Source organism: Nycticebus coucang, chromosome 22 (genome assembly GCF_027406575.1).
Source record: "Nycticebus coucang isolate mNycCou1 chromosome 22, mNycCou1.pri, whole genome shotgun sequence".
NCBI lineage: Eukaryota > Metazoa > Chordata > Mammalia > Primates > Lorisidae > Nycticebus > Nycticebus coucang.
In genome coordinates this window covers 13,968,347-13,993,509 of record NC_069801.1, presented here as the reverse complement: position 1 = coordinate 13,993,509, position 25,163 = coordinate 13,968,347, and the positions used below count along the sequence as shown (strand labels likewise).

Here is a 25,163-nt window from a genome sequence, read left to right as displayed (position 1 = left end):
AAGCTGTTTAACCTTGTATAAAAGGGTAATATAAAGTGCTGAATTAGCATAGAATCAAGCACAGAGTAAAACAATAAATAGTTGTTATTGCCCACCTGAGAGAAAAACACAAACTCAAGTGGGGAAGAGGAGAGGGAAGGGGGATTGGTGTGCTCTCACCTAACAGGCACACGGTAAGGGTACAAGGCACACCTCCTGGGGAAGGGGCACAATTATATCTTGGACTCTTCTAACAACACAAACAATGTAACCTAATCATGTGTACCCTCATTAATCTGAAATTTAAAAAAGTAAATTGTTGTATTAGTATTTTAATGAAATCAAATGAGGTCATGTCTATAAAGTGCTTCACCACAACACCTAGACACTGAATGAGATTAGCTTCCTTCCCGTAAGTGAATTGCCTTGCATTTGGATGGTAGGGGACACTACCATGGTGAAGTAAGACCTTGTAGAGCATAGAGGTTCTCCACATTGCTGAGGCATTAAGCAACACCAAGCGCCTAGTTCTTTGCACTTTTCTGGGCCTATTTGTTAGTACCTTTCTCAACTTTCTCCACTCAGGGGGAGCCCATGAGGATCGTTTACCGTATGCGGGGGCTGCTAGGTGATGCCACTGAGGAGTTCATCGAGTCCCTGGACTCTACCACAGGTAGATCACAGCACTGCACGCTGGTTCGAGGGTGGGGACTAATGAGCAGGTCGTGTCCCAGGACTTAGGGTATTCTCAGCAAATTCTCTCTGTACCTCTGCCTCAGAATTGAGGGGAGAGGACTTTTTCAATTGAGGAATTAACAATAACCTGAGTTCATATTTATTTTTAACTTAGTCTTTCCACTCCCATTGATAGTAACAGTGCTTATGTTTTCACATTTGGGTAAATAATTCCAATTGACTTGTCTTTAAAAAAAAAAGCACCTACCGGGAGTGAGAGAGTACAGCTTAGTATCCAGTATTGACTCCTTTCCTTGCTTGTGTCTTTATGTACCAGAGATCAGAAAAGGGCTGTCAGCCTCTTGAAGGGGGTTGTCAGTCTTATTGTGGGCTGTTTTGTTCCTGTTTTCACCTTCCTCTTCATTTCTGTTTGGCTCCCCTTCTTCCTAGATGAAGAAGAAGATGAAGAAGAAGTGTATAAGATGGCTGGTGTGATGGCCCAGTGTGGGGGCCTGGAATGCATGCTCAACAGACTGGCAGGGATCAGAGATTTCAAGCAGGGACGCCATCTTCTGACAGTGAGTTGGGGGCAGGAAGGTGTGGGGATTATTAGCCTTTTGCCCTGGAAGAGGCCCCTATGGAAAGAAGGCTATAGCCACTGCACCTTTTAACCCTAGTCCATGGCACCTTGCTGTGCCATGGACTAGTGCAAACCGGCAAAGGACCTGGCAGCACCCCTAAGCCCTCCACATCTTAGGCACCTCTACTCTCCTCTTCTGCTCGTCCCCCCCACCCACCCCCAGACCAGGGTATGGGTAGCCTTTCCTGATAACTCCTTAGTCATCTGTGGAGCCAATGTCTGATTATCTTTCTCCAAATAACTACACTTGTGTTAATCATTATTACTTTATTATTGCTTTTTAAATGGATTGTATAATATAACTCATTTCTCTATTGTAGGGTTTTGTTTGGGTATTTATCCAACTAATCTCATTAGTAAGGCTTAGAGGATTCCAGAGACAGCATAAATATTATACTATTATTTTCACTCCCAGAGTCTGTGAGAACAAATATTATCGTGTCTTTATTTCCAGTGCCCTACCTGGTTTTCAGTTTCCACAGGCCCATGAGCTTTGGGAGCATTGGGTTTATTATTAGTTCAGAGTCTGAGTTAATGCTGGGATTTCCCGAAAACAATAGAGCATCACCTGTTCCATTAGGAATTGATATACCCAGCCCACAGAAGCTTCCTCTGAAGACCATTGCTATATAAAATGCCAACCTAGCACTTTAAAAGCAGAGGCAGGAGGCTAACACTTAAGGCCAAGAGTTTGAGACCAGCCCGGCAAGATAGTAAGACCTATCTCTACAAAAAATTTAAAAAAGGATAGCTGGTGTGTGGTGGTGGGCGCCTTATAGTCCCAGCTACCAGGGAGGCTGAGATAGGAGGATCACTTGAGCTCAGGGGTTCAAGGTTGCAGTGAGCTATGATTATGCCACTTAACCCCAGCCTGGGTGACTGAACAAGGCCCTGTCTCAAAGTCCTATATGAGAGCCCAGCAATCTTACCATGTCCCCTTAAGGATCCATTTCTCTGTCCTCTGCATTTCAGGAAGAGTGCCTGCTGATTGTATACTATCTCCCTTAGACATTTCTATCCTGCTGGTCCCCACATCTTACACACTCAGGTGGATTCATGGGTTTCAACCGGCTTTTCTTGCCAGGTACTGCTGAAATTGTTCAGTTATTGCGTGAAGGTGAAAGTCAACCGGCAGCAGTTGGTCAAGCTGGAAATGAACACTTTGAATGTCATGCTGGGTACTCTGAACTTGGTAAAGTGTGGGTTGCAGATGATGAAGTGTGAGCCTTGGAAGTCCTGGGTGAGGGGAAGACATCTCAGTTCTGGGCTAAGACGAAATAGACTAATGGCCTCATCAAGGTATAGAAGCTTGGGTCATTCAGCTGACCCTTCTCTGCCTCTGGGTCATCCACTGTGCCATTGCCATGGGACCCCAAAGCAGCCTTGTCCCTTTCCTGAGTTCAGATCAGAAAAAAGAGGAAAGCAGTTCCTTAACCTTTGACTGCAGAGTGCTCAGAAATAAAACATGCCAGCTGAGGCAGGCAGCGGTCTCGACAACTGTGAGGGCATGTGGCAATACTGGACGGTCTGTGGTTTCTTACTAATCAAAATAATTCACCCAAGTTGGTTTCAGTTCTAATATTTTATATTTATATTAAAAAGTAATATTTTTTAAAAAGTAATATATAAACAAAAAAATTAATATGAAATGATAAAGCTTTCCTGTAAAAATTTAATAATCCTTTTTTGAGTTGTGTGGTACAACCCAAAACATCAAAATCATATATTTTTAGATTCAAATTGTCTTCTCTCCATTGAAGTTGCTGAGGATTGACTACTTTTAAATTTAAAATAGTTTCTACGCTTTGGTTTTCCAAATCAGATTCTGAGGTGCTTGACAGTTTGTTTTTTGTGAGAAGTATTTTTAAAGCTACATCTGTATCCAAATTCTCAAACAATGATCGAGTCTTCTGAACTTGATGACTCCTCAAATTTATTGTACTCCATGTTTGTATATGCTCCAACAAGAATCCACTATTTGTACAAATTTTTTAGGCACGACTGTGATAACTATTGAGAATGAAGCATATGATGCTTATAGACTCAAGTCAGGTAACATAACAGTAACAGGCATTGTCAAGTTTCTGTATGCAAAATGAACAATGTTTAGGCATCATTCACAACAAACAAACATCCCATATTGAACTCGTATAGGTGTTCTTCGCAGTCAAAAGGTTAAACAGTCCAGACTACACAAGTGGGAAAGTAGTGCCCTTCTCCTCAGGGTAGCCAAGAAAGACACCTGGAATGTCACTTTTTAGCTGTCCTCAAAAGCCCACACACAGACATACACACAGGCAGTCTGGGAATTAAGGCCATGAAGGGCACCAGCAATAAGTGGCTGTGGTTTTATTCTGAGACTCGGTCTTCTTCTCCTACAGGCCCTGGTAGCTGAGCAAGAAAGCAAGGACAGTGGAGGTGCAGCTGTGGCTGAGCAGGTGCTTAGCATCATGGAGATCATTCTAGATGAGTCCAATGCCGAACCCTTGAGTGAAGACAAGGTGAGTGAGGCCCAAGCCCTCTATCCATAGATCATCGCCAGCCACGGGCTTGTGTCTAGCTGAGCTTATCTGATAGCAGCTGAACCTGCTCAAGTCAGCTGAGCTTATCTGATAGCAGCTGAACCTGCTCAAGTCATTGTAATGTCAGGATTCGACTGATGGTGACATCATTGTCTTTAGATTCTGAGGAGGCAAAGCTGCTAAGGATATTCTTTTCATTCAAAAGATGCTCCTCAGTGGAACCTTGGCATGTCCCAGCTGTTCTTTCATCTCTCAATTGAGGAATCGCCAAGTCCAGAGAAATGAAGGGAGTTGTTAATTGTTACATGGTTGGTTACCAGTGGAATCAGGCCTAGAGCTCAGGCCTCCAGCTCCCAGTTCAGTTTTTCTCCACTGAACATACCTGTAACTTCTCCCATTCTTATTGGTGCTAATCTAATGATCTGGCTAGAGGGATGACCAAATGAATGTCCAGCAGCCTACATTCTCATGGGGAAGGGGGAGATTGTATTGGTATATTTTGACCATCCTGAAACTATTAACAGAACCATCACAGAAACTTAGAAATTGATTTCTCAGGTGGAACTCATCCAGGTTACTATTCCCCAGAAGTAGGAGACACATTCTTCTAGGGCTACTCCTGAGAGTACCTCTGATGGCACTGATGGAAGTGGCTGGCCTTTGGGGATCAGTTGTTGGCCCCAGCCACAGTCCTGACCACATTACTTGGCTTTTCACTTTCTTTTCTTTGCAGGGCAACCTCCTCCTGACAGGTGACAAGGATCAACTCGTGATGCTCTTGGACCAGATCAACAGCACCTTTGTTCGCTCCAACCCCAGTGTGCTCCAGGGCCTGCTCCGCATCATCCCGTACCTTTCCTTTGGGGAGCTGGAGAAAATGCAGATCTTGGTGGAGCGATTCAAACCGTACTGCAGCTTTGACAAGTATGTTGCTTGTGTTTCACACAGCTAAGTAAACTATCACTAGTACTGTGGGATAGGAAAGAGTCACCTGAATTTCTATGAGATTTTTGTTTACTCGATCTGACTTTTAAGAGGCCCAGTCTAGTTTGGGAGTCAATATTCTATTTTGGTTTTGGCAGGGAGAGGCAGAGACTTACTCTGTTACCCAGTCTTGAGTGCTATGGCATCATCCTAGCTCCCAACAACCTCAAACTCCTGGGTTCAAGTCATCTTTCTGCCTTGGCCTCCTGAATAGCTATAGACATCTACCATAGTGCCTGACTAGGTTTTCTATTTTTAGCAGAGATGGGGTCTTGCTCTTGCGCAGACTGGTCTTGAACTCCTGAGCTCAAACAATCTTCCTGCCCTGGCCTCCCAGAGTGCTAGATTATAGGTGTCAGTAACTGTACTCAGCTGGGAGTCAATATTTTAAATAGATTGTATTAAAAGTAACAGTTAGCTGGGCAGACAAAGTGAAGTGGTTGGTGAGGTGGGAAGAGGGTATGATGAGATGGAGGGAGTCATGTGTGCAAAAGAGTGAGAATGCAAGAGGAGGCTGTGAGGTAAGAGGAGAGTGGCGGGAGCCAAGACAAAAGGGTCTTTCTGTGACTTCAGGGAGCTTAGACCTCATGGCCCTATAGGATGATTGGTGACCAAGAGGACAGCATGATTGGTTTCTGTTGTACCTTTCACATCCCCAGACTCATTCTCTGTCCTCCTAGGTATGATGAAGATCACAGTGGTGATGACAAAGTCTTCCTGGACTGCTTCTGTAAAATAGCGGCCGGCATCAAGAACAACAGCAATGGGCATCAGCTGAAGGATCTGATTCTCCAGAAGGGAATCACCCAGAGTGCACTCGACTACATGAAGAAGCACATCCCCAGTGCCAAGAAGTAAGACGTGCTACCTTAGAGAGGCTGCTTTACTTCCCCCCTCCCCTTTCTTTTCCTGCTCCTTCATATTAGATAAAGCTTCATGTGTGCCCTCTGCTCTCCCTGGGGCCTCCCAACGCTTCTGGGAACTATCAGTGACCACTCACCACTGCAGTGTCCTTTGGGGCTATGGGAAAAAGATGGCAGCATTTTGGCTTTTATTTTGAGTACTCCCTTCTATCTGGCTTCTCAGCTTACCTGGGGGGTAGTTTTTAATCCTTTTTGACACTCTTTGCCGGATACCTTAAACAAACACTGGGAGTTGAAACAAGACAGAATCAACAGCTGGTTTCTAGGTAGCCCTTGCTTCCCTGGCCTGCTAATAAGCCTTCCTTTGCTTTGCAGTTTGGACGCTGACATCTGGAAAAAGTTTTTATCTCGCCCAGCCTTGCCGTTTATCCTGAGGCTTCTTCGGGGACTGGCCATCCAGCACCCTGCCACCCAGGTGGGTAAGCAGCATGCACGTGGACCTTATTTTGCATATAGGACACACAGTGAGGGAACCATATACTCTGCTTACTGAATGAATGGAACCATCTAATTCGCCTTGAGACATGACTTACCCTAATCCATGAGACTTCTACAGTAGATACGAGTCTCAGAGGTCATCTGGTTCATCTTTGTGTGCAGAGAGGAATAAGTTATGTTTGTGATTTCCTCATTCAACTCATTCTCAAGTAGGGCTTCAGTGTCTCATGGGTGCAGCAGTCGAACTGTGAGGGTTTGGCTGACCAAGTGTAAACCAGACTGGGACATTTCAGGTAACTAAAAGCGTTGTTCTAAGTGACCTCCCTCCCTTCCACGCTGCAGATCATTCCTAGACTCTCCCCTATAGGCCGAGGTGTCTGAACTCTTTATGAGCCCTAACTGGCCCTAAACAGATCCAGGGCTGGATTTTTTTTTCTTATCAAACTTTTTATTTTGAGATAATTATAGTTTCACATGCAGTTGTTAAAAAATAATACAGAAGAATCATATGTATCCTTCACCCAGCCTCTCCCAGTGGGAGCCTCTCGCAGAACTATAGCACGTGGCACAAGCAGACTATTGACTTCGATGTGGTCAGAGCGCAGGACAGATTCATCACTACCATCCCTCCTCTGCCCTTTTTAGGCAACCACTGGTGTGTTCAGCGTTTCTATGATTTTGTCATTTCCAGAATGTTTTACGATGAAGTTATACAGCATGTAACCTTTTGGGGTTGGCTTTTTTTTTTTTCTCAGCATGATTTTCTGGAGATCCATGCAGATTTATTTAACCATTTACCCATTAAAGGACACTGGATTATTTCCAGTTTTGGGCTGTTATGAAGCTGCTATGAGCATTTATGGGCAGGTTTTTGTATGGATGTAAGTTTTCATTTCTTTGCAATAAATTTCCAAGTGTGCAATTAAATTGGGTTGTATAGTAAATTGCATGTTTAGTTTTAGAAGAAACTGCCAAACTAGAAAAACATTTAGCGTTTCTTTCTTTTTTTTTTTTTTAAATACTTTTTTTATTGTTGGGGATTCATTGAGGGTATAAGAAACCAGGTTACACTGATCGCATTTGTTAGGTAAAGTACCATTTTGCATTTCTATCAGCACTGTATGTGTGATCCAGTTTTTCTGCATCTTTGCCAGCATTTGGTGGCTGTTTTTAATTTTTAGCTATTCCGATCTCTCATTGTGGTTTTAATTTATATTTTCCTAGTGATAGCAGTGTTCAACATCTTTCCATGTGCTTTATCTGCGTGTCTTCAGTGTAGTATCTGTTGATGTCTTTTGCCCATTTTCTAATTGGATTGTTTGTTTTTTTAATGTTGGTTTCAGAGTCCTTTGGGTTTGATATTTTTCTGTTTAAAGTATTCTACACTGATTATAGCTCCACATTCTCATTTAATTTGTCCCGATACCAAGAATATGGTAACTTGATTATAGCGAATATTTTTCTTATGTCTCACTGAAATCTTTATTGTTCTAAACTTTTGTTTGACTCACAGGGCATAGTTATGATTGGTATATCTTTGTAGAGATAATTTTTTCTACATAACAGTTTTCACATATTATTTTCCATAACGTATCTAGTTTATGTATGGATAAACCAAGGAACAGAGTTGAGATTTGGCCAAAGGCAACATGATGGGCTTATTAGAACTTAGTTGATTTTCAGGCTTATTCTTAGTTGCTAGATTGAATTACTTGCTTTAGAATAAGGCTTTATATAGTTAGATACTTGGCATTTACACTTTTCCTTGAACACATTTATTGAGCACCTATTGTGTACCTGGTCCTGCGCTAGGCTGAGGAGGCAGTCACTGTCTGTGTCTCTTGGGATCTTACTGTCTAATAACAGTGGGATAGATGCAGCGCGGACAGGATCGAAGGAAAGAGGACTTTCAAGAAGAGAGCATGGCACCTGCAAAGGCTCAAAGGCAAAAGACAGGTTAAGGTATCAGTTAATTGGAGGTAGGAAGAATAGTTGATAGGCTTCTATCGTAATCTAGTTGAGAGGAGTGGCAGCCTAAACTAGGTACTGGATAGGTTCAGCAGAGGCTTGGGAGGTAGAATAAATGAGATTTGGACGTTAGCAGCTTATGAGGAGCGAAGGATCTGGGCAATCCAAGAACTTTGCTCAGTGTCTGGTGCAGAGGTGCCTGGCCATGCCATTGAAGGAGATGGAGAAGTTGGGAGGCTTGAGGGTTGCATGGAGGGGGGATTAGATTGCAGTGTGTGTAGTCTGTTGTCCTAACCAGAGGGTAAGTTCAGCAGGGCCAGGGGCTTTGCTTCCCCAGCACCTAACGCACCCATGTTTTAGAATATTGAATTTGAGTACCGCTGGAAAAGTACAATGAGGTTGAAGTATGGACTCAGCATTAGAAGCATGAGACATGGGGTAACATGTAATTTTGCTGAAGTACACATTTGAAGCGTACTTGCTATGAGAATAGATTTATGAGCTAGTGAGTGATCTGAGTGCTGAGCTTTCATATTGCAGGTTAGCTTTGTTGTTTTCAGCTCATTTTTAAATACATGGTAATTGCGATCATTTCACCTGAGGGGGTGGTGAGGATTTTAGTGATGCAGTGACATTTCTTAATGAGCTCACATGGAGAGCTTTTCCCACTACACCTGCCTTCAGCAGTCTGCTCTTCTCCCACACCATTCATAGTATTGTGGGATAGCACGGCAACTTCCATCCTTTTTAAACACAGGGGTTTCTTTTTAGTATCTTTTTCTTATCTCCACATCCACTTGCAGTAGTTGTACCCAGATTGCTCCCTAGATTGAGAAAACTGTGCTGCCAAGTTTGGTGGACCCAGAGCGCTCCCAGATGGAGAGCTCAGGACAGTCCCTTGTGAACGTTCAGGGCCTGCTGTGGCTGGTGAGCTTACCACTCAGGCCTCGTCAGGTGCTGCTGCTTATCTTACCACAATAAAGGAATCTTTGGCCTCCTTTTCACTGTGCTGGATGCTTTACATTTGTTACCTAATTTTTAATCATCACTGCAACCCTGGAGTTATTTCCATTTTATAGATGGGAATACTGGAGAGTATAGTAATTGGTCAAAGATCAGTGGCAAAGCCAAACCCTCTTCCATCTGTGTCTCTCTCAAAATAGAGAGTCAAAGAATGTGATTGCAGCTAAGCAGGTAGCAGGAGCTGGTGCTTCTGTTATTGAGTTCCTAAACAAGCTCCTGGGAAGAAGGCTTGTCTGCATAATCGGAAGCATGCATCTCTCTGGGCTCTTATTGGCAGGTTCTGATTGGAACTGACTCCATCACAAACCTGCATAAGCTGGAGCAGGTGTCCAGTGATGAGGGCATTGGGACCCTGGCAGAGAACCTGCTGGAGGCACTGCGGGAACACCCTGACGTAAACAAGAAGATCGATGCAGCCCGCAGGGAGACACGGGCTGAGAAGAAGCGCATGGCCATGGCCATGAGACAGAAGGCTCTGGGCACCCTGGGCATGACGGTAAAGACACCAGCCGAGTCCCCATGTTCTTGTCCACAGTGTTGTGGGGATGGCCATGGGATAGCCCTGTCCTTCAGGACAGACCTGGGTTGAGAATGGTGAAGGTGGACAGAGCAGGAGGGAGGAATTAGGTGTGCTAGGCAACCCCAGAGGTGGGATTATTACTGTCCTGCTATACAGATGAGACTGTGGGGACAAATGACTTAGCAAGTTCACAAAAGCAGTAAAAATGGTGATTAATAGCTGTTTATAAGGGATTTACTATATGCCGGGCACTAAGCATCTTAAAGATTTTATTTAAGCCTTCAAGTAGTTCTATGAGGTTGATGTAATTTTACTCACTTTCCAGATGAAGTAGCTAAAAGTGAGGTAAATTAGTCCAAGGCACTTAACAAATAAGCGGGGGGCAGGGTTTTGAACCCAGGTCTGTTTGACACAAAGGTCTCTGTGCTCTTTTCACTGTCCCACCGTGGAGGAAGCAGTAGGTCTACACGATCCTTCTCCAGACCAACAGACTTGAGTGTCAGTAGTTTTAAAACTCACATGGGAACAGTAAATGAATCATAATGCAACAGCTTTGTCAGCTGAGACTTGGTATTGCTGGGCACAAAGAAAGGGGGCTTTTCTGGTGGCAAGTGGCAACTGGCCAGGGTTCCAGCTGGATGATTCCCTCTGCTTCAGTGGCTCCTATAGGAAGAGGAGGATGGCAGAAGAGTCTGGGTCTTTACCCCTCATTAGAAGACAACTGAAGGACTCTCCTCTTTGCAGAGTCCTTTCGGTGTACGTGGAAGGGGGGCCCTGTTCCTGAGCATCCCGAGTTAGGGTGGGAGGATGTGGGAATCCCTTCCTGATGTGCCTCCTGGGTTCCCCTACAGACTAACGAAAAGGGCCAGGTCGTGACCAAGACGGCGCTGCTGAAGCAGATGGAGGAGCTGATCGAGGAGCCGGGCCTTACGTGCTGTATCTGCAGGGAGGGGTACAAGTTCCAGGTAGCGTTTGGGGCCTGCAGTTGCTCCCGAGGGTATGGACTTCCGTGGCATAGCCTGGCCCCTTGTTCTAGGTGGTGTCCCTTACCAGCAGGCCCTTTTGTTCTAGAGGGGCCAGGATCGAGTCAAGCCTTGCATTAAGAGACTGACAAAAGGACCAACTGTCCTTTCTAAAGACAGGAAGGCAAACTAATCAGACATTAGTTTTCATTATCTTCATCATTGTCATCAACAAATGCCACTCGTAGGGTTCTCTGTTAGGCTTCATGCTCAGTGCTTTATGTACACCGGGTGATTTCACAAAGGCTGCGTCCAGCCAGTTTCTTGTCCAGTAGACCCAGGTACTGACCATCACCCAATCTCCTGAGTATGTCATGGTTTGGAGCAGCCCGAGTCTCAAGGCTTTGCCCAGGAAGGGACACGGCTCCTTTTGTCTGTTTCACCTCCTTCCAAAGCCTGACTTGGGGTTTCACCTCACCTCTCCTTTCTGTGTTGTCATCTTTGCAGCCCACAAAGGTCCTGGGCATTTATACCTTCACTAAGCGAGTGGCCTTGGAAGAGATGGAGAATAAACCACGGAAACAGCAGGGCTACAGTACCGTGTCCCACTTCAACATTGTGCACTACGACTGTCACCTGGCTGCTGTCAGGTAGGCCCTGGCTCTCGCGGAGTGGGTCCTCCTCTCCCCACGTCAGGTAGGCCTTGGCTCTTGGGGAGTGCGGCGCGGGGCCTTGAGGAGGACTGCCATGGGCCTTCCTCTCCCTGCATGTGCTTCAGCTCTAGGCCTGCATTCCTTCAGAGGCTCTGGCTCCTCAGTCTCTGGGCAGTAGGGCGTTCTACCTTAAACTATACAGGTTCATGAGCTATTCTTGCCATATTTGGAAAATATGCTTTGGCTTTGGCCCAAGGCTTATGAAAGCAATCTTATTTACCTGACTCAGTGAAGCTAGCTGTGTCGGGTTCACGTATGGCTAATTCTCTCCACAGGGTCAGGAGTGTGGGCTAACCTACTTCTTATTGGCAAATGCTTCCCCAGCCCACTCACCCAGGTGTGTGGTTTCCAAATTAATTCCAGCAGCCATTTGTCCCTGCCGTCCACCCCATCTAGGTTGGCTAGAGGCCGAGAAGAATGGGAAAGTGCTGCTCTTCAGAACGCCAACACCAAGTGCAATGGGCTCCTTCCAGTCTGGGGACCCCACGTCCCTGAATCAGCTTTTGCCACTTGCTTGGCAAGGTGAGTGTTGAACTTTTAGCATGGTAGAAAAAGGGGAGATCCCTAGGAACTGGTGGAGGATCAGCTATCAGCCCACACTTGGGTGACACCGTTTCCTGTCACTGTCACTGGGAATCCAAGTCTCTCTGCTGGCTGACTGGGGAGCTGTCCAGGCACATAAGGGTGAGTACATGTGATGGCCTGACACGTGCACCCAGAGTGAGGGAAACTAGCACCCTCTGCTTCTGGGCACTGTAAGAAACTTCTGGTTATTTGCTGCCATCCCTCCTTTGTTCATCTTACGACAGATGCAGGACCCCTGACTTCATCCTTGAGGCCAGAATTCCCAGAGTTCACTTCCATGGTGTGTCACTGTGAGATTTAAATAAGGAAAGTGGGTTGGTGGCAGAGGGGATATCAGGCTCCTTTTAAGACCTTCATGGTGCTAAACATCCAGACTGAAGCTTCTTTGAGGTCTTGTGCAGTGTACTTGTAGAATAGTACCCCAGCCCAAGTCCTCCTTTACAGGTCAGGCATAGCGTATACCTGCCATGAACCAGGCACCTGACAGTAATAATGCGCAGCATGCCGAGGTGCTGACTGCGTGCTGTTACACACACTGCAGATGGAGAAATTAAGAGGCTGGGAGGTTAGGCAGCTTACTCAGAATCACCCAGTTAGTAAGAGGCAGAGCCCAGATAGATGGGACTGTATATTGACATTGGAAAAGACCTTTTATTTGGAGGTTGAGGAGTCAGTCAGAATGGATAAAAATTACTCCAAATGTGGCCATGCTATGGCCTATGACATTTGTCCATCAAGAAATGGGGTCCCAAGAGTGGAGGGTTCTCATGAGAACTTGGAGAGCTTCACATTGTTAACAGCAAAAATGAAAGTGTCTCAAGTCTTGTCTTCCCGCTGGTCCTGCTTTTGTCCTCCCTTTCCCTTTCATCCTCTTCCTCGGTTAACCTTTGCAGCTACCGGTATAGTGGAGGGTGGGACGTGCCTCTTTGGAAGCCTCTGTCTTCCAAACTGGGTTTTCAGCAGGAGACGCACTCCGCTTCCATGTTTGTTCTACTCCCCCCTAGGCACAACACTTACCTCCAGGAGTGCACGGGCCAGCGGGAGCCCACGTACCAGCTCAACATCCACGACATCAAGCTGCTGTTCCTGCGCTTTGCCATGGAGCAGTCGTTCAGCGCGGACACCGGTGGGGGCGGCCGGGAGAGCAACATCCACCTGATCCCGTACATCATTCACACTGTGCTTTACGTCCTGAACACGTCAGTATCCTGTGTGCAGGTGACATCTGGGCTGACCCATCCTGCATCCTTCTGCCCAGCATGATCCCCCCGCTGGTCCATATCCTCCTGTTAGTTCCAGAGCAAACATCTGACCCAAAGCAGCCTTTTTAATGAGGCAGGGGTGTTCATCGCGGCTTTCTGGGATCATGTAGAATAAAGCTATCAGGGCAACTTCCTTTCTAGAATTGTCCTGTCTCTCCCCATGGCAGTCAAGGATGTGTCCTTGGGCTGACCTTCAGCTCATGGGGAATCAGGAAATGGAAGAAGCCAGACCATGGAAGCCTCTACGTCTATGTAGCCACCTCTTCTACCTTCTAGGTTATTTTCTTTCATGGGAAGAGGCCATGGGTCAGAGTCACACCACAGTCATTAGTGAAGAGCATGCAGGTTGTTAGATGGAGGGGACACAGCAGAGCTGAGGAGCCAGCTCATAAATGGGAAACTGGGTTTGTTATCCCTGTTTTCTCTCCAGCAAGTAATGCTTCTGGCAAGTGTGAGGGGAAAAGGAGGCAGGGAGGACTGAGGATTATGTGGGGAAGTCAACAGAGAGGAAGGGAGCTGGGAAGAAAGATGTGTGTTTTTGTCCACATGCATGTTATGGAACAGTTAGGTTAATACTTAAAAGTGTAATTCTAAAGAAGCACTTAGAGATGGCAGAGAATATTCCTCTTTCATTCCACTCCAGGTTTTACAAGCAGATTGAGAGACTGATTCTCCCTTTGACTCCCTCCTCTTCAGTGTAGTTCAGCGCCTCCACTCTGGTAGACCTCACCTCCTAGCAGGGCTCTCACAGTTCTGCTGGGCCGGGCCCTGACAGCCTGTGGAAAGGTGTGCACAGTCCACCCGAGACAGCTGCAGCACACTTGGCACCGGCACAGTCTGTCTTTTGTTTTCTCTGGTCCTCTGTCTTTAGCAGTGTTCTTCCTGCCTCCCATTTCCTTGTGAGATAAAAGGCTGACCTTGAGATGCAGGGGTAGGTCTGTCCGCATGTCACATCATCTGCTAAGCCACTTAGACTGGCAGAAGCAGCACCTGGCACTGGTGGGGGCACAGACCTTCGCCCTGTCCAGGCTCCACCTCAGACTCAAGTAGTGCTAATTGCCAGTGTTCTTGGGGCCCTTGACAGAGCCTTGGTTTTTGCAGAGACATGTCTTTTGGCAACTGTGAGGTGGCCTGGACTGCTCCAGTCTCCAGGGAGAAAAACAGATCCAGTGGGCTGGGGTCGGGGTGAGGCTCCATGCTTTACCCAGCTGGAATGGAGCTGGTGACTTCAGGGGCCACTGTGTTTTTCAAATGCCAGATATTTGTAGCTTATGCTCAAGCCCCTTAGCTGTAGGAGGATTTCACTTTACCACAGTATCTTTGGTCAGTCACGGGCTGACCCAGCAGCTCTGTGGAGAGGAGCTGTTTCTTAGCTACAGACTGCTTATCCCCCTGGCCGTTTGGCATCGGTGGTCACAGGGGGCTGGGTGCCTTTGCTGAAGCATTCACGTGTAAAGGCAAGTATGTCACACCATGGCCACCATGAGCCAGAGTGGAGCCTGAGCTGAGGCTGGGAGATCAAGCTGCGTGTCTCCACTGGTTCGATCCATGCTCCTTTCACAGGGAGTGGAAGGAGGCAAGGTGTCCTTGCACACTCCCTGCTACTTTCCCAGAGTCACAGACCTAGGAATGCAGGTTCTAGCAATGGCTCGTGGTGGGTGTGTCTGTTGTCCCCCACAGAGTTAGGGTAGAGCCTTAAGCATTTGTGGCACAAGAGCACTGTCCAGGTTATAGGGAGAGTGTGTTCCCAGAAGTTTAGCATCAGGGGACTTGAGTGATCCTCAGTGCTGCTCCAGTGATCCCTTGTCGAGGAAGATGGAGTCGATGGACTCTGGAACCAGACCTCCTGGGTTCAAAGCCCAGTTCTTGCCCCAGTGTGACTTTGGGCAGAATCCTTACCTTCTCTCTACTGCAGTTTTCCTTTTCTGTAAAATTGGGATAGTGGTAGCATCTGTCCTGTAAAGTTCCTGTAAGGATTAAGATAGTCCAGAAAAAGGACTCAACTGTGCTGTGACCATAATGACCATTGCAGTTTAGTAAAGAACAAGAGTGAGGAGCTGCACTTGCCTGCGATACCCTGTGTCTCAGGTCCTAAGAGAGTAAACCAGACAGACTGCACCACGGGCCTGGGAAAGGGACTGGCTGCAAATTTAATGCCAACCACTTAAATATAGTAAGACTGGTGGATCCAAGTCACAGACTCTAGATCAGTGGTTCTCAACCTTCCTAATGCTGCGGCCCTTTAATACAGTTCCTATGGGTCGCGACCCACAGGTTGAGAACTGCTGCTCTAGATTCGTATTTTGACTTGGTGACTTAGCTTGGTGAGTCTGAATAAATCACTTCTTTTGGCTTCCTGAATTGTGGGGCAGTTCCATGTGGGGAGTTTGAATGTGCCTGGCACCAGGTCCTTGGGGCCAGTAGTTGTTTGGATTGGTGTCAGAGCTGGGAGGGGGGCAGGCATAGGGGGTTAAGGAAGATGCCACAAGAAGGACCAGGGAGGGGAGACCACCTGGATTGCCGAAGAGGGGGTGAGTGGAGCAGTTTGAGGGGAATGTGTTCAGTAGTCCAGAGTTCAACCTGCCTGATGAGGAGACAGGAAGCCGAGCAAGCCCTCTCCCCCTTTTGGCTGTGCCCTGCTATCCCTCTGCTTCTATCGTGCTCCTTTTTTTTCCAGAACCCGAGCAACTTCCCGAGAAGAGAAGAACCTCCAAGGCTTCCTGGAACAGCCCAAGGAGAAGTGGGTAGAGAGTGCCTTTGAAGTGGACGGGCCCCACTATTTCACAGTCCTGGCCCTCCACATCCTGCCCCCTGAGCAGTGGAGAGCCACGCGTGTGGAAATCTTGCGGAGGCTGCTGGTGACCTCGCAGGCCCGGGCAGTGGCTCCTGGAGGAGCCACCAGGTCAGTGCCTGCTTCAGGAAGCGTCACCTGGAATGTGTATTCCCAGTGTCCTAGGTGGACTTGGCAGTTGACACCAGTGCTTCTCAGTCTGCAGGGCCCAGAGTCTGGGCCAAAGACAGGCATCTGCCTGGTTACCTTTGGGTTTTGTGTTCAGACACTAAAAAGGTGGAGCTGGGCTTACTTGCTGTAGAAAATTCAAGAGGATGGCAGCCAGGCACAGGGCAATCCCCTCAGTGAGAAGATGCAGGTCGGCAGGGGTGAGACCCATAACCAGGTTTTTAAAATCTTACTGCTTTCAGCTTAAACTGGGAGAGCTTCAGCATGGCTGTTGCTGGGTATTTTCTAGTAATTGAAGGCCCATCATTCTTGCTTTTTGGTTATACATGTATTCCTGTCCCGTCTGCCCATACTCCAGGAGCCTCTGTCCTTGCAGCCCTGCTCTTCTGTTCATGTGGACACCTCCCAAAGAAAGAGCAGTGTGTCAGGAAGGAGTGGCCTTTGTTTTGTGACCCTGCAGTTTAGGGCAGAAGGGAGGTGTTGTAGAGAAACAACCACAAACCACCAGCAGCTGGGGTCCCCCATCAACTGCTGGGCACAGAGGGGACTCCGGGGCCACCACTTTGGCTGAGAGTGGCCCTGAACAGTCTGCTCACCCTAGGGAGCTACAGAATAGGCTCTGGGTTTGACAGCTTGCTTTTGTTCCTCAAAGATCTGTCCCTGTGATTCTGCTTTAGTTCAGGATCCAAGGGATCATTTCCACATTTGTGAGCCAGCAAGGGAGCAGAGGGGAAACCTTTGGGGCCATGGTAATGACAAGCCAGGTGGAAGCAGCATGTGCCTGAATTGGCACACCCGGTGGTGGCTGTACTCCATCTGCTATGATGGATCCAGCGGTGCTGGTTGATAGGTGCCTTACGCCCCCAGAGAGACCAGGGTGGAGCTGTAAGGTTGGATCTGGCCAGTAGCAGCTTGTTTGTGTGGGGGGAGTCCTATTAGATTCCTGTGTAACCCCTACCCCATTCCAATCATAGCACGTTGCAGTGTTTCCCAAGAGCCTGCAGCAGTAATAGTTAAGTAGGTGCTAGAAATCAAGAGTTAGATCTCGAGGCTGCTAAGCTGTTGATAAGTCAGACTCAGCTTATGTCCATAACAAACAGAGCGACCATTTATTGGGTGTACAGGCTTTTCATGGCCGGTGTGAAATCTGAGCTCGCAGGAGCTGTTTTGCTTTCAATGAGGAGACTAGAATTCATTATTGTCCCAGGCAGTTAAGGAAAAGCTGATTTGGTCACAGCTCAATTAGGAAATCCAGCGTGAGTTACATTCGTGAGCTCCCATTTTCTCTGTAACAGTTTAGTCACCTTTACTAATTAACCTTAAACAATTAACTTGGGCAGGGTCACTCAAGATTTCTGCTTATTAAAGCAGAACAGCTACAGAGAAGGACTAAGCTTGGTCCTAGTCTGGGGCTACTAGGCAGGTGCTCTCAAAACAGACTAAAAGAGGCACTGAGGGTTCGCGGGGCATCAGGCCACCCATGCAGGAGAGCCCATGGCTGGGAGGGCAGTTACAGTCATCATCTTAGTATTGGGACAGTGTCATTGGCTGCAGCCTTTGTTCTAAGTCCTTTACACCATGGAGTGGGGACAGTAACAGGTGCACAAGAGAGGCTGGCCTCTTCTGCGTGGTTTACACTCAAGAAAAGCTTTCTCTGCCAGGAACTTGGCAGTATAGAAGCCTGGGATGTCCTTGGGCATCCATCGGGATTTGTCTGTTATCTGCCGGCATATGGAGTGGCAGAGGGTGGGTTGTTGTCCTTGTCTGTGGGCTCACCTTATAGTGTTTTAGGCTATAGCATCCTTGTGTGTGGGTATGAAGGAGAGGAAGTGGGGGTTTGCGCAGGTAATTGGTGTGGAGGGAGGTTACAGGAAGCAGGTTTTAGTAAATAGGGTATTGTCTCGTTTTATTATTTTGCTTTGCTTTTTGTGAATTAAACATTTACTGAATGCGGATGGTCTGTCTCATAGTAACTTGAGGCCCATATAGTTTTAGCTTCTATAGAAAATGACATCTGTGCTTGTCTTACTTATATGCATGCATTTTAATACTCAACTAAATGTTTAGTACCTATCCCGTTGGTAATGGGATCTGTTCTCTTGTGTTCCAAGGTATAGAATACTCCATGACAAGAGCTCATCTGGACTTTACTTGCTTATTACAGACGTATTGGCTTTGGGCAGACACAGTTTCTGTAGAGCTTGGGTGGTAGAAACTGAACCTTGACGCTGATATTTTACTGCCTATGCTGAGGGAAGTCTGGTCTTCCTGTATTTCACAGTAGCTCTCCCTGGTAAAATCATTCCTTAGACCAAGAGTGTCTGCTGAGAAGGCACTGAACATTGAAGAGATAGATGGCCCCCAGTATTGCAAGGGACTGCCTAGTCTTTAATCCTGAGCTGAATCACTGGATTAGGGAGAGAAGATACTGGTCAGAAACAAGGGGTGTGGTGATTAACTCAGATTATCTGAGGATTTAGGAGGTGTCAGGGTGGTTGCATGCTCTGTCCTAGACATTGCTGTTACTCAACACCGATTTCCTACCAGCTTGCCGTCGTTCAGCACAACACACGTCTGACAAGTCAATGTGTTTGGCTGCTGACAGGTGATAAATTTCTCCTGGTCGGAGCATGGACTGAAATGGACCCCTGTTTTGTGCTTCATTTGTTGGGTACAGCTAAGTCCAAGAGCATATGTGGTAGCTGAACACGGGGGACACACAGAACTTCTTTGACGTCTTTAAGTCAGTACCTTTTAATTGCCATGTTGCAACTTGGGTCCTCACCCCACTCCCCTCAGTTCCATTTTACCTCGATCCAGAAAATGAGTTCCAAAAGAGCCAGGTGAACTGCATGGAACATTTTGTAGTCAATATACTGGGCCTCAGGGCTCCAGATTTCCTGGCCCACGGCTGCTTTTTCCCCAGGTAGGCAAGTGGCAGAGACCTTGTGCTGCACAGATTGCTAAGACTCATCATCCCTTGTGCCCAGAATGCATCACTGTGTCCTCATGAGTGTCTTAGGAGCTTCTTGGGATGGAATTTGACCTTTCTTTTCCAGGCTGACAGATAAGGTGGTAAAGGACTACTCTGCTTACCGTTCTTCCCTTCTCTTCTGGGCCCTCGTCGATCTCATTTACAACATGTTTAAGGTAAGGGAGCTGGCGGAGGCCCAGGGTATGTGGGCAGGGCTGGAAAATGTCTATGTTCAGGCTCTGACCCTGCCTCCACACTCAGGCCTGGGGGTGCTTTGCTCCTAGAAAAGGGACTGATGAGTCCTTGAGGTGTGTTTGTAGCCGAGGTTGCTCTTGTCTCTGGCTCTCAAGCCTGCTGCAAGCCCACTTCCTTAGGAAGACCTTCCCTCCTTGTTGCTCTGGCCCCTGTATTTGGATAAACTCTGCTGCCCCATGTGAGCTGGGCCCCCTACAGCCTCTCCTGCTTTAGGACCCTCTCTGCCTTGAGAGAATTGAGAGTATTTGGGGTGGTTCCTCTTATCACCTGAATGAAATAGCTCAGTCACAATATGTTGACAGTTTGCTTTGCTTTGCATGGGAAATGTGTGGGGAGAAAGAATTCAGTTGATTGTTGGAGCCAGTGGCACAACACCTAATAAGGGGCTGTATAAGGGAGGAAGTTTTGTTGTTGCAGGAGACAAACCCTCCAGGGAAAGCTGAGGTGTACCTGGGAGGGCCCTCTCTCTGCAGGGTTGAAATGGGCTGACTTGAGGTGTTAAACAGCCCACTTCCTCACCCTGTCTCCTGCTGTTTCTTTTAGAAGGTGCCTACCAGTAACACGGAGGGAGGCTGGTCCTGCTCTCTAGCTGAATATATTCGCCACAATGACATGCCCATCTATGAAGCTGCCGACAAAGCCCTAAAAACCTTCCAGGAGGAGTTCATGCCGGTGGAGACCTTCTCGGAGTTCCTTGATGCGGCTGGTCAGTGTCAGGGTTTTATCCTTTAAAGACTCTGCAGCAAAGCCCCATGTCTGCCTTAGTGCTTTATCTTCACCCATCAGAAGAAACACAGGTTTGAACCAGCCCTTCAGTTACTACCTGGGAAAGACCAAGTCTCAATAGCAGGAAAAGCAGCTCTGACCTGTGTGGAGCACTCCCTACCTCCTAGGCCCCATGCTGCCTTTTGTATGTGGTCTTATTCCTCCCTGTGTGAGGCAGGAGCTATGGTGTCTGCATTTTATTTTAATTTTATATTTCATTTAAGGCCTTATTGTCTTGCGCAGGCTGGAGTGCAGTAGTGTGATCATAACTCATTGCAGCCTAAAACTCCTGAGCTCAAGTGATCTTCCTGCCTCGACTTCTTGTAGCTGGGACTACAGGTGTGCACCACCACACCTGGCTAATTATTATTATTATTTTTTTTTTTTGGTAGAGATAGGGGTGTCTCATTACGTTGCCCAGGCTGGTCTTGAATTTCTGGGCTCAAACAATCCCCCTGCTATGGCCTCCCAAAGTGCTGGGATTTTAGGCAGGAGTTACTGTGCCCAGCCTATTAGTTTATAGAAGGGGTAACTGAGCCGTTGAATATTAAATAAGTGACCAAGAGAACATAACCAGAAAGTGGTAGAGACTCTTTTTTGATTCTGGATTTTTATGACAGTTTAGAAAATTAATATGCAAATGGGAGTACACGTGTCTTTCTCCCACTTTTGGGGAACTGAGACCTCTTTTGTCGCAGCTGACTCCAGGGAGACTTGGGAGATTTCTACTCTGATTCTTAAATAGATGGTAAATATCAGGACAGAGCAAAGAGCATTTCTGAGTTTATAAAGAGGGCCGCATTTGGAATTGTAGTCGTGTGATCATCCACAGCTAGTAAAACTGACATTCTCCATGTAACAAATCTGCCATCCTAATTGCAAATAAACACATTAGAATTTGTTTGGGTTTCATAACCAAGCTTCAGATGACAGCGGGGGAGGTGACTTGGGTCTGCATCTGGGAAAATCCGCCCGCCCGGAGTTAAGATGCAGCGCCCTCTCAGGGCGGTGTGGCATCTTGGCCCTCCGCCAATGCCATCCTCACAAAGGTGCTGGCTGCCCAGAGCCAGAGAGGGAGCCAGACCTGCCAAGCTCTTTTTCATTAGTTTGTTTCGCTGTTTCACTTTGTTCTGATGTTCATTGTGGGAATTTTATAAGTGTAAAGAAGCAGGGAAGACTCCCCCTACGTCCCACTCTCAAGAGAATGCCTCTGTGAACATGTCCTCTATCTTTTTTATCATGTGGGAATGAGACCCAGTAAAGATCTGGAGTAGCACTCAGTGTTAACAATTTTTTCAAAAAGCCCTGGGGTTTCCATGTCAGCTGTTCTTTGCAGAGGCCTCGGTGGAAGCTCTGTGCTGAGGCAGCCTTTGTCAGCCTGGTTCTCTGGTTCTTACTTCTCTCATCTGGACAGTCAAGTGCTAACACTATTCACCTCTCCACCGACTCTTTACCGCTCCCACCAGCATTTTCTTAGCCTGGACATTTTTTTCTTTCTTTCTTTCTTTTTTTTTTTTTTTTTTTCTGAGACAGAGTCTCACTATGTCGCCCTCTGACTGTGAAAGTCAGAGCCAGTGAGTGGCGGAGGCAGTGGGCTGGGGAAGGAGGGGATTCCTCTGGATTCAGGCTTTGCTTCAGCCCTGAGCTGATGGCAGGACCCTGGCCTACAGCAGGGCAGAGCCAGAGCCCCTGTCAGGCGGGCGCCTCTGTGGCTTCTGCTTCTAGGTCAAGTTTTTATAGCACGACTTTATTACTTTGTTTAAGCTGTTAGGAAATTTCAGCGCATCAGACACACCCTATTCAAATGTGAGAACAAAAACACCTTCCAAAGCCAACAAGAGATGGTCTGTGCCACTCTCCCTTCCATTAGTGCTTGGGAGATGACTTCAGGTTGGATGTTGCCAGGCCCTCAGGGTTAGCAGCTGCACGCCTGTTGAACATGAGGCCTCGGTGTCTCCTGTGCGTTGCCAGGTGAGGGAAGGGCGGTCACGGGGCCCTCGGTGCTGGTCTGCCCGCGGGGTGCTTTCGCTGCAGGGCCTCACTTAATCCCCAGGAGGCAGCATAGCCAGGGCTTCTCTGTCTTCCTCTGACAGTTAAGGAAACAATGGAGCTTCTGAACCCGCTGCAACCTTTTCAGGAACCCAGGACTGGCAGATCAAAGCTCTGAAGAACCCAGGGTCTCACTACCCTGCTCTGCCCCCCCCAGCCCTTGAGGGCAGTGGCATTAACCCTTCTTTGGCCCCAGATCCCCCTGTAGCACTCTCCTTCAGAACACCGCCTTCCATGCTGCACTTGGGTCGGTGGATCGCACACCCTGCAGGCCTCCCTGTGCCAGGTTACATCCTCTGCTCCAGGACACTCACGGGGTCGGGCTCGAGCACTTCACCTCAGCAGCACCTGCTCCCAGAATAGAACTCTACTTACAGAACCAGGGTGTTTGCTTGGTGACTGTCCCCCCAGTCAAGCTGATGTCCTGTGACCTGGGTCGGAGCTGGTCAGGGCACAGTGTGGGCTGTGCTGGATGTGGCAGCCAGGGCTCAGGGCTGTGCACGCCCACTCCTAACCAGCCTCTGTCTGCTATGTTTCTAGGTCTTTTATCAGAAATCACCGATCCAGAGAGCTTCCTGAGGGACTTGTTGAACTCAATCCCCTGACCGCCCACACAAGCTGCGGCTGACGAAGACTGAAGCTAGCTTGCCTTCATCCCCCTGTTCTTCCCTCCTCGTGCGTCGATCCCCCACAGGATGCTGCGTTATCACCCCTCTCCTCCCCCGCCTTTTCTTGGAGTGGCTTGGGGTTTTTAGGCTTCCTGTTTTATCTTGTGTGTGTGGTGCACTAGCTATGAAGTTGTCTGTGACCCAAGCCACCGAAGGACCTGTACATACCCAGGAGACATGAATTGTCCTGGCCAACTTAATACTTGAGCGTGCACATCTTGAGAAATAAACGAATGACTTAATACACATTGAAAAAGGAGGTGTCAACTGCTGCCTAAAGCCCATCCTTAGGGACACTGGCTACATGGTTTCCCTTGAATGCACGGCCCTTTCGGTGTCAGCGTGGAAGACTAACATGTCTGAGTCACTGTCTCTGGGACCTCTTGTCAGCGCCAAGTGGAGCCTGTCTGTTCTCGGTCAGCAAATTGGGGCACTGCAAATGATGGCCATGATTTCCCCATAACAGAGCCTGTGGCCTCACTCTAAATGTTTTGGCCTTACGAGCTGGACCCCAAAGACCCAGGGAGCTGATGATTTTCTAGTCCTCAGCTAAAGGGAGGCCCCGGGCAGTGGGGCGCTAGTGTCCACAGCAGAGGCCTTAGCAGCATTTGACATTCTCATGCCTCTGGTGGCTTCTCTTCAGAGTTGTGGTGTTAAGAGAGGCCTGGGGCGGGTTTAGGATCAAAACAGTGAGAGTAGCTGCCCTGTACACTGCCAACATGCTATTTCTAATTTCTCTAACCAGCCTGTGAGCAAGGGCCCAGGAACTGACACTACGTACCCAGGGTCACCCAGCCAGGACTTTTTGTGCCTTGAAAGCTTGAACTGCTGCTGCTACTCTCAGGGGCTTTTGGGACCTGCTCCCTGCGTGTACTGAGAAGGGCAGTCCTGGGGAGAGGGAGAGTCTCCCCAGAACTTCATGTCCCTTCCCCAGGTCCCCTGAGCAGGCAGCCAGGAGCAGGCGTGAGTGTTATGCTTGGACTTAGCCAGAGAGACAAAGGCATCTGTGGCAAGGGCCCAGCTGGAGGCCCTGGCAGACCGAGTGTGCGTGTGCTTGTGTGCATGAGTGCACTGGCTGCTTGCATTGAAGGACTCGGGGTTTTTGAGGGACTGGCTTGGCTCCAGGGAGGGGACAGCATCGTGGAAATACAGTCCTGTACACAGTCCCTTGCTTCACTCCCAGCTACATCTGTCGTGCTCTGCAGTGTCCTCACCTGTCAAAGAGGAATATTGGCACCTGCCAGGTAGGAGGGCGGCAGAGTTTCTGCGAGATAATCTGCCTGTTATGTAGTAGGGAACGCATAGCTTCTCGTTATTATGAATTTGTTTTGCCTTTTCTTTAGCAAAGGTCCATGTCTCAGGTGAGCTCTAAGTTAGTGAGAAAGCTCATTCCCCTGTGTGTCTGTGGTCTGAGAGGCCACTGCAGGTGCATCATGTTATATGGAACTATTACATAACAGCATGGGGAGGATAAATTATAGCAGCTTCACCTGGGACAGCAAAGCAAGGGAGGAGAGTGTGGGGCGGTGCCGGTAAACAGCTGGCGCTGGGCCTGCTGACCAGCGACCAGGCTTACTATTTCATATGGCTCCGCAGTAGGCACAGCCATGTTCATTGTCACACCTCAGGGCATTCTGTGTTGATTTGGCACCTTCAGAAGCTTAACCATGGCCTGCTTCTCTTTGGCCTGCAGAACTGGAGTCATCAAAGCTCATTGCAAGGTATTCACTTGTTTTTCTCTGCCCTTTGTTTTTTATTTCTTGCAAAGGCCATGGAGAATTTTGGCCCCACCCCAAATGCACCTTGTTTTTCACTGTTAGAGCCTCTCCAGGTACACAGGGTGCTTCCCAGAGGCTCTGGTACAGTCCCAGACAAGCTGCTGACTCGGTAGTCCTGCAGGTTCACAGCAGGTGCCAGGCAGTGCCCTGGCCGGAGTAGAGGCTGGTCCAGGGAGAGAGCAGCACCTCTCAAGGCCCAGTTCACGACAGCACTGAAGGGCACTGAGCAGAAGCTCTCAGCCCTCTGTCCCCAGCCACTGTCTGGGCCTTTGCTTCTTGGGTCCTTGTCTTGAGGTCTCAACAGGCAGATGCAGTTGGGGGATTAAGTAGATTCTGGACCGGCTATGCCTAGAGATGGCTGCAATTTTAAGCCCTTAAAGTCCACATTCAACAGTTAAGCTGAAACGGTGAGGTCAGCACCTTCTAGAGCTGCTAAAGCCACTGGTATTCCTTGTGCACATCCACCCTGGTGCCCAACTTTCCAAGTCCACATCTGTTGGAGGCCCCTGTGCCTGCTCCCT

General features: G+C 48.0%; 1 protein-coding gene across 5 annotated transcripts in view; it reads left to right on the top strand.

Annotated features, from left to right (window-relative positions):
* UBR4 (ubiquitin protein ligase E3 component n-recognin 4) overlaps positions 1-23,120 on the top strand; it is a 140,282-nt gene extending 117,162 nt beyond the window's left edge. For all 5 annotated transcript variants that reach the window (XM_053576398.1, XM_053576401.1, XM_053576399.1 and 2 more), the window contains 16 exons: positions 565-652; positions 1,105-1,232; positions 2,379-2,486; positions 3,676-3,795; positions 4,550-4,740; positions 5,481-5,654; positions 6,039-6,138; positions 9,430-9,648; positions 10,524-10,637; positions 11,142-11,284; positions 11,744-11,869; positions 12,937-13,131; positions 15,872-16,096; positions 19,213-19,303; positions 19,926-20,088; positions 22,737-23,120. In XM_053576398.1, the coding sequence (XP_053432373.1) occupies positions 565-652; positions 1,105-1,232; positions 2,379-2,486; positions 3,676-3,795; positions 4,550-4,740; positions 5,481-5,654; positions 6,039-6,138; positions 9,430-9,648; positions 10,524-10,637; positions 11,142-11,284; positions 11,744-11,869; positions 12,937-13,131; positions 15,872-16,096; positions 19,213-19,303; positions 19,926-20,088; positions 22,737-22,801 (2,250 nt within the window). In that variant the 3' untranslated portion in view covers positions 22,802-23,120. The remainder of the gene's footprint in view (positions 1-564; positions 653-1,104; positions 1,233-2,378; positions 2,487-3,675; positions 3,796-4,549; positions 4,741-5,480; positions 5,655-6,038; positions 6,139-9,429; positions 9,649-10,523; positions 10,638-11,141; positions 11,285-11,743; positions 11,870-12,936; positions 13,132-15,871; positions 16,097-19,212; positions 19,304-19,925; positions 20,089-22,736) is intronic.
* The last annotated feature ends 2,043 nt before the right edge of the window (positions 23,121-25,163 follow it).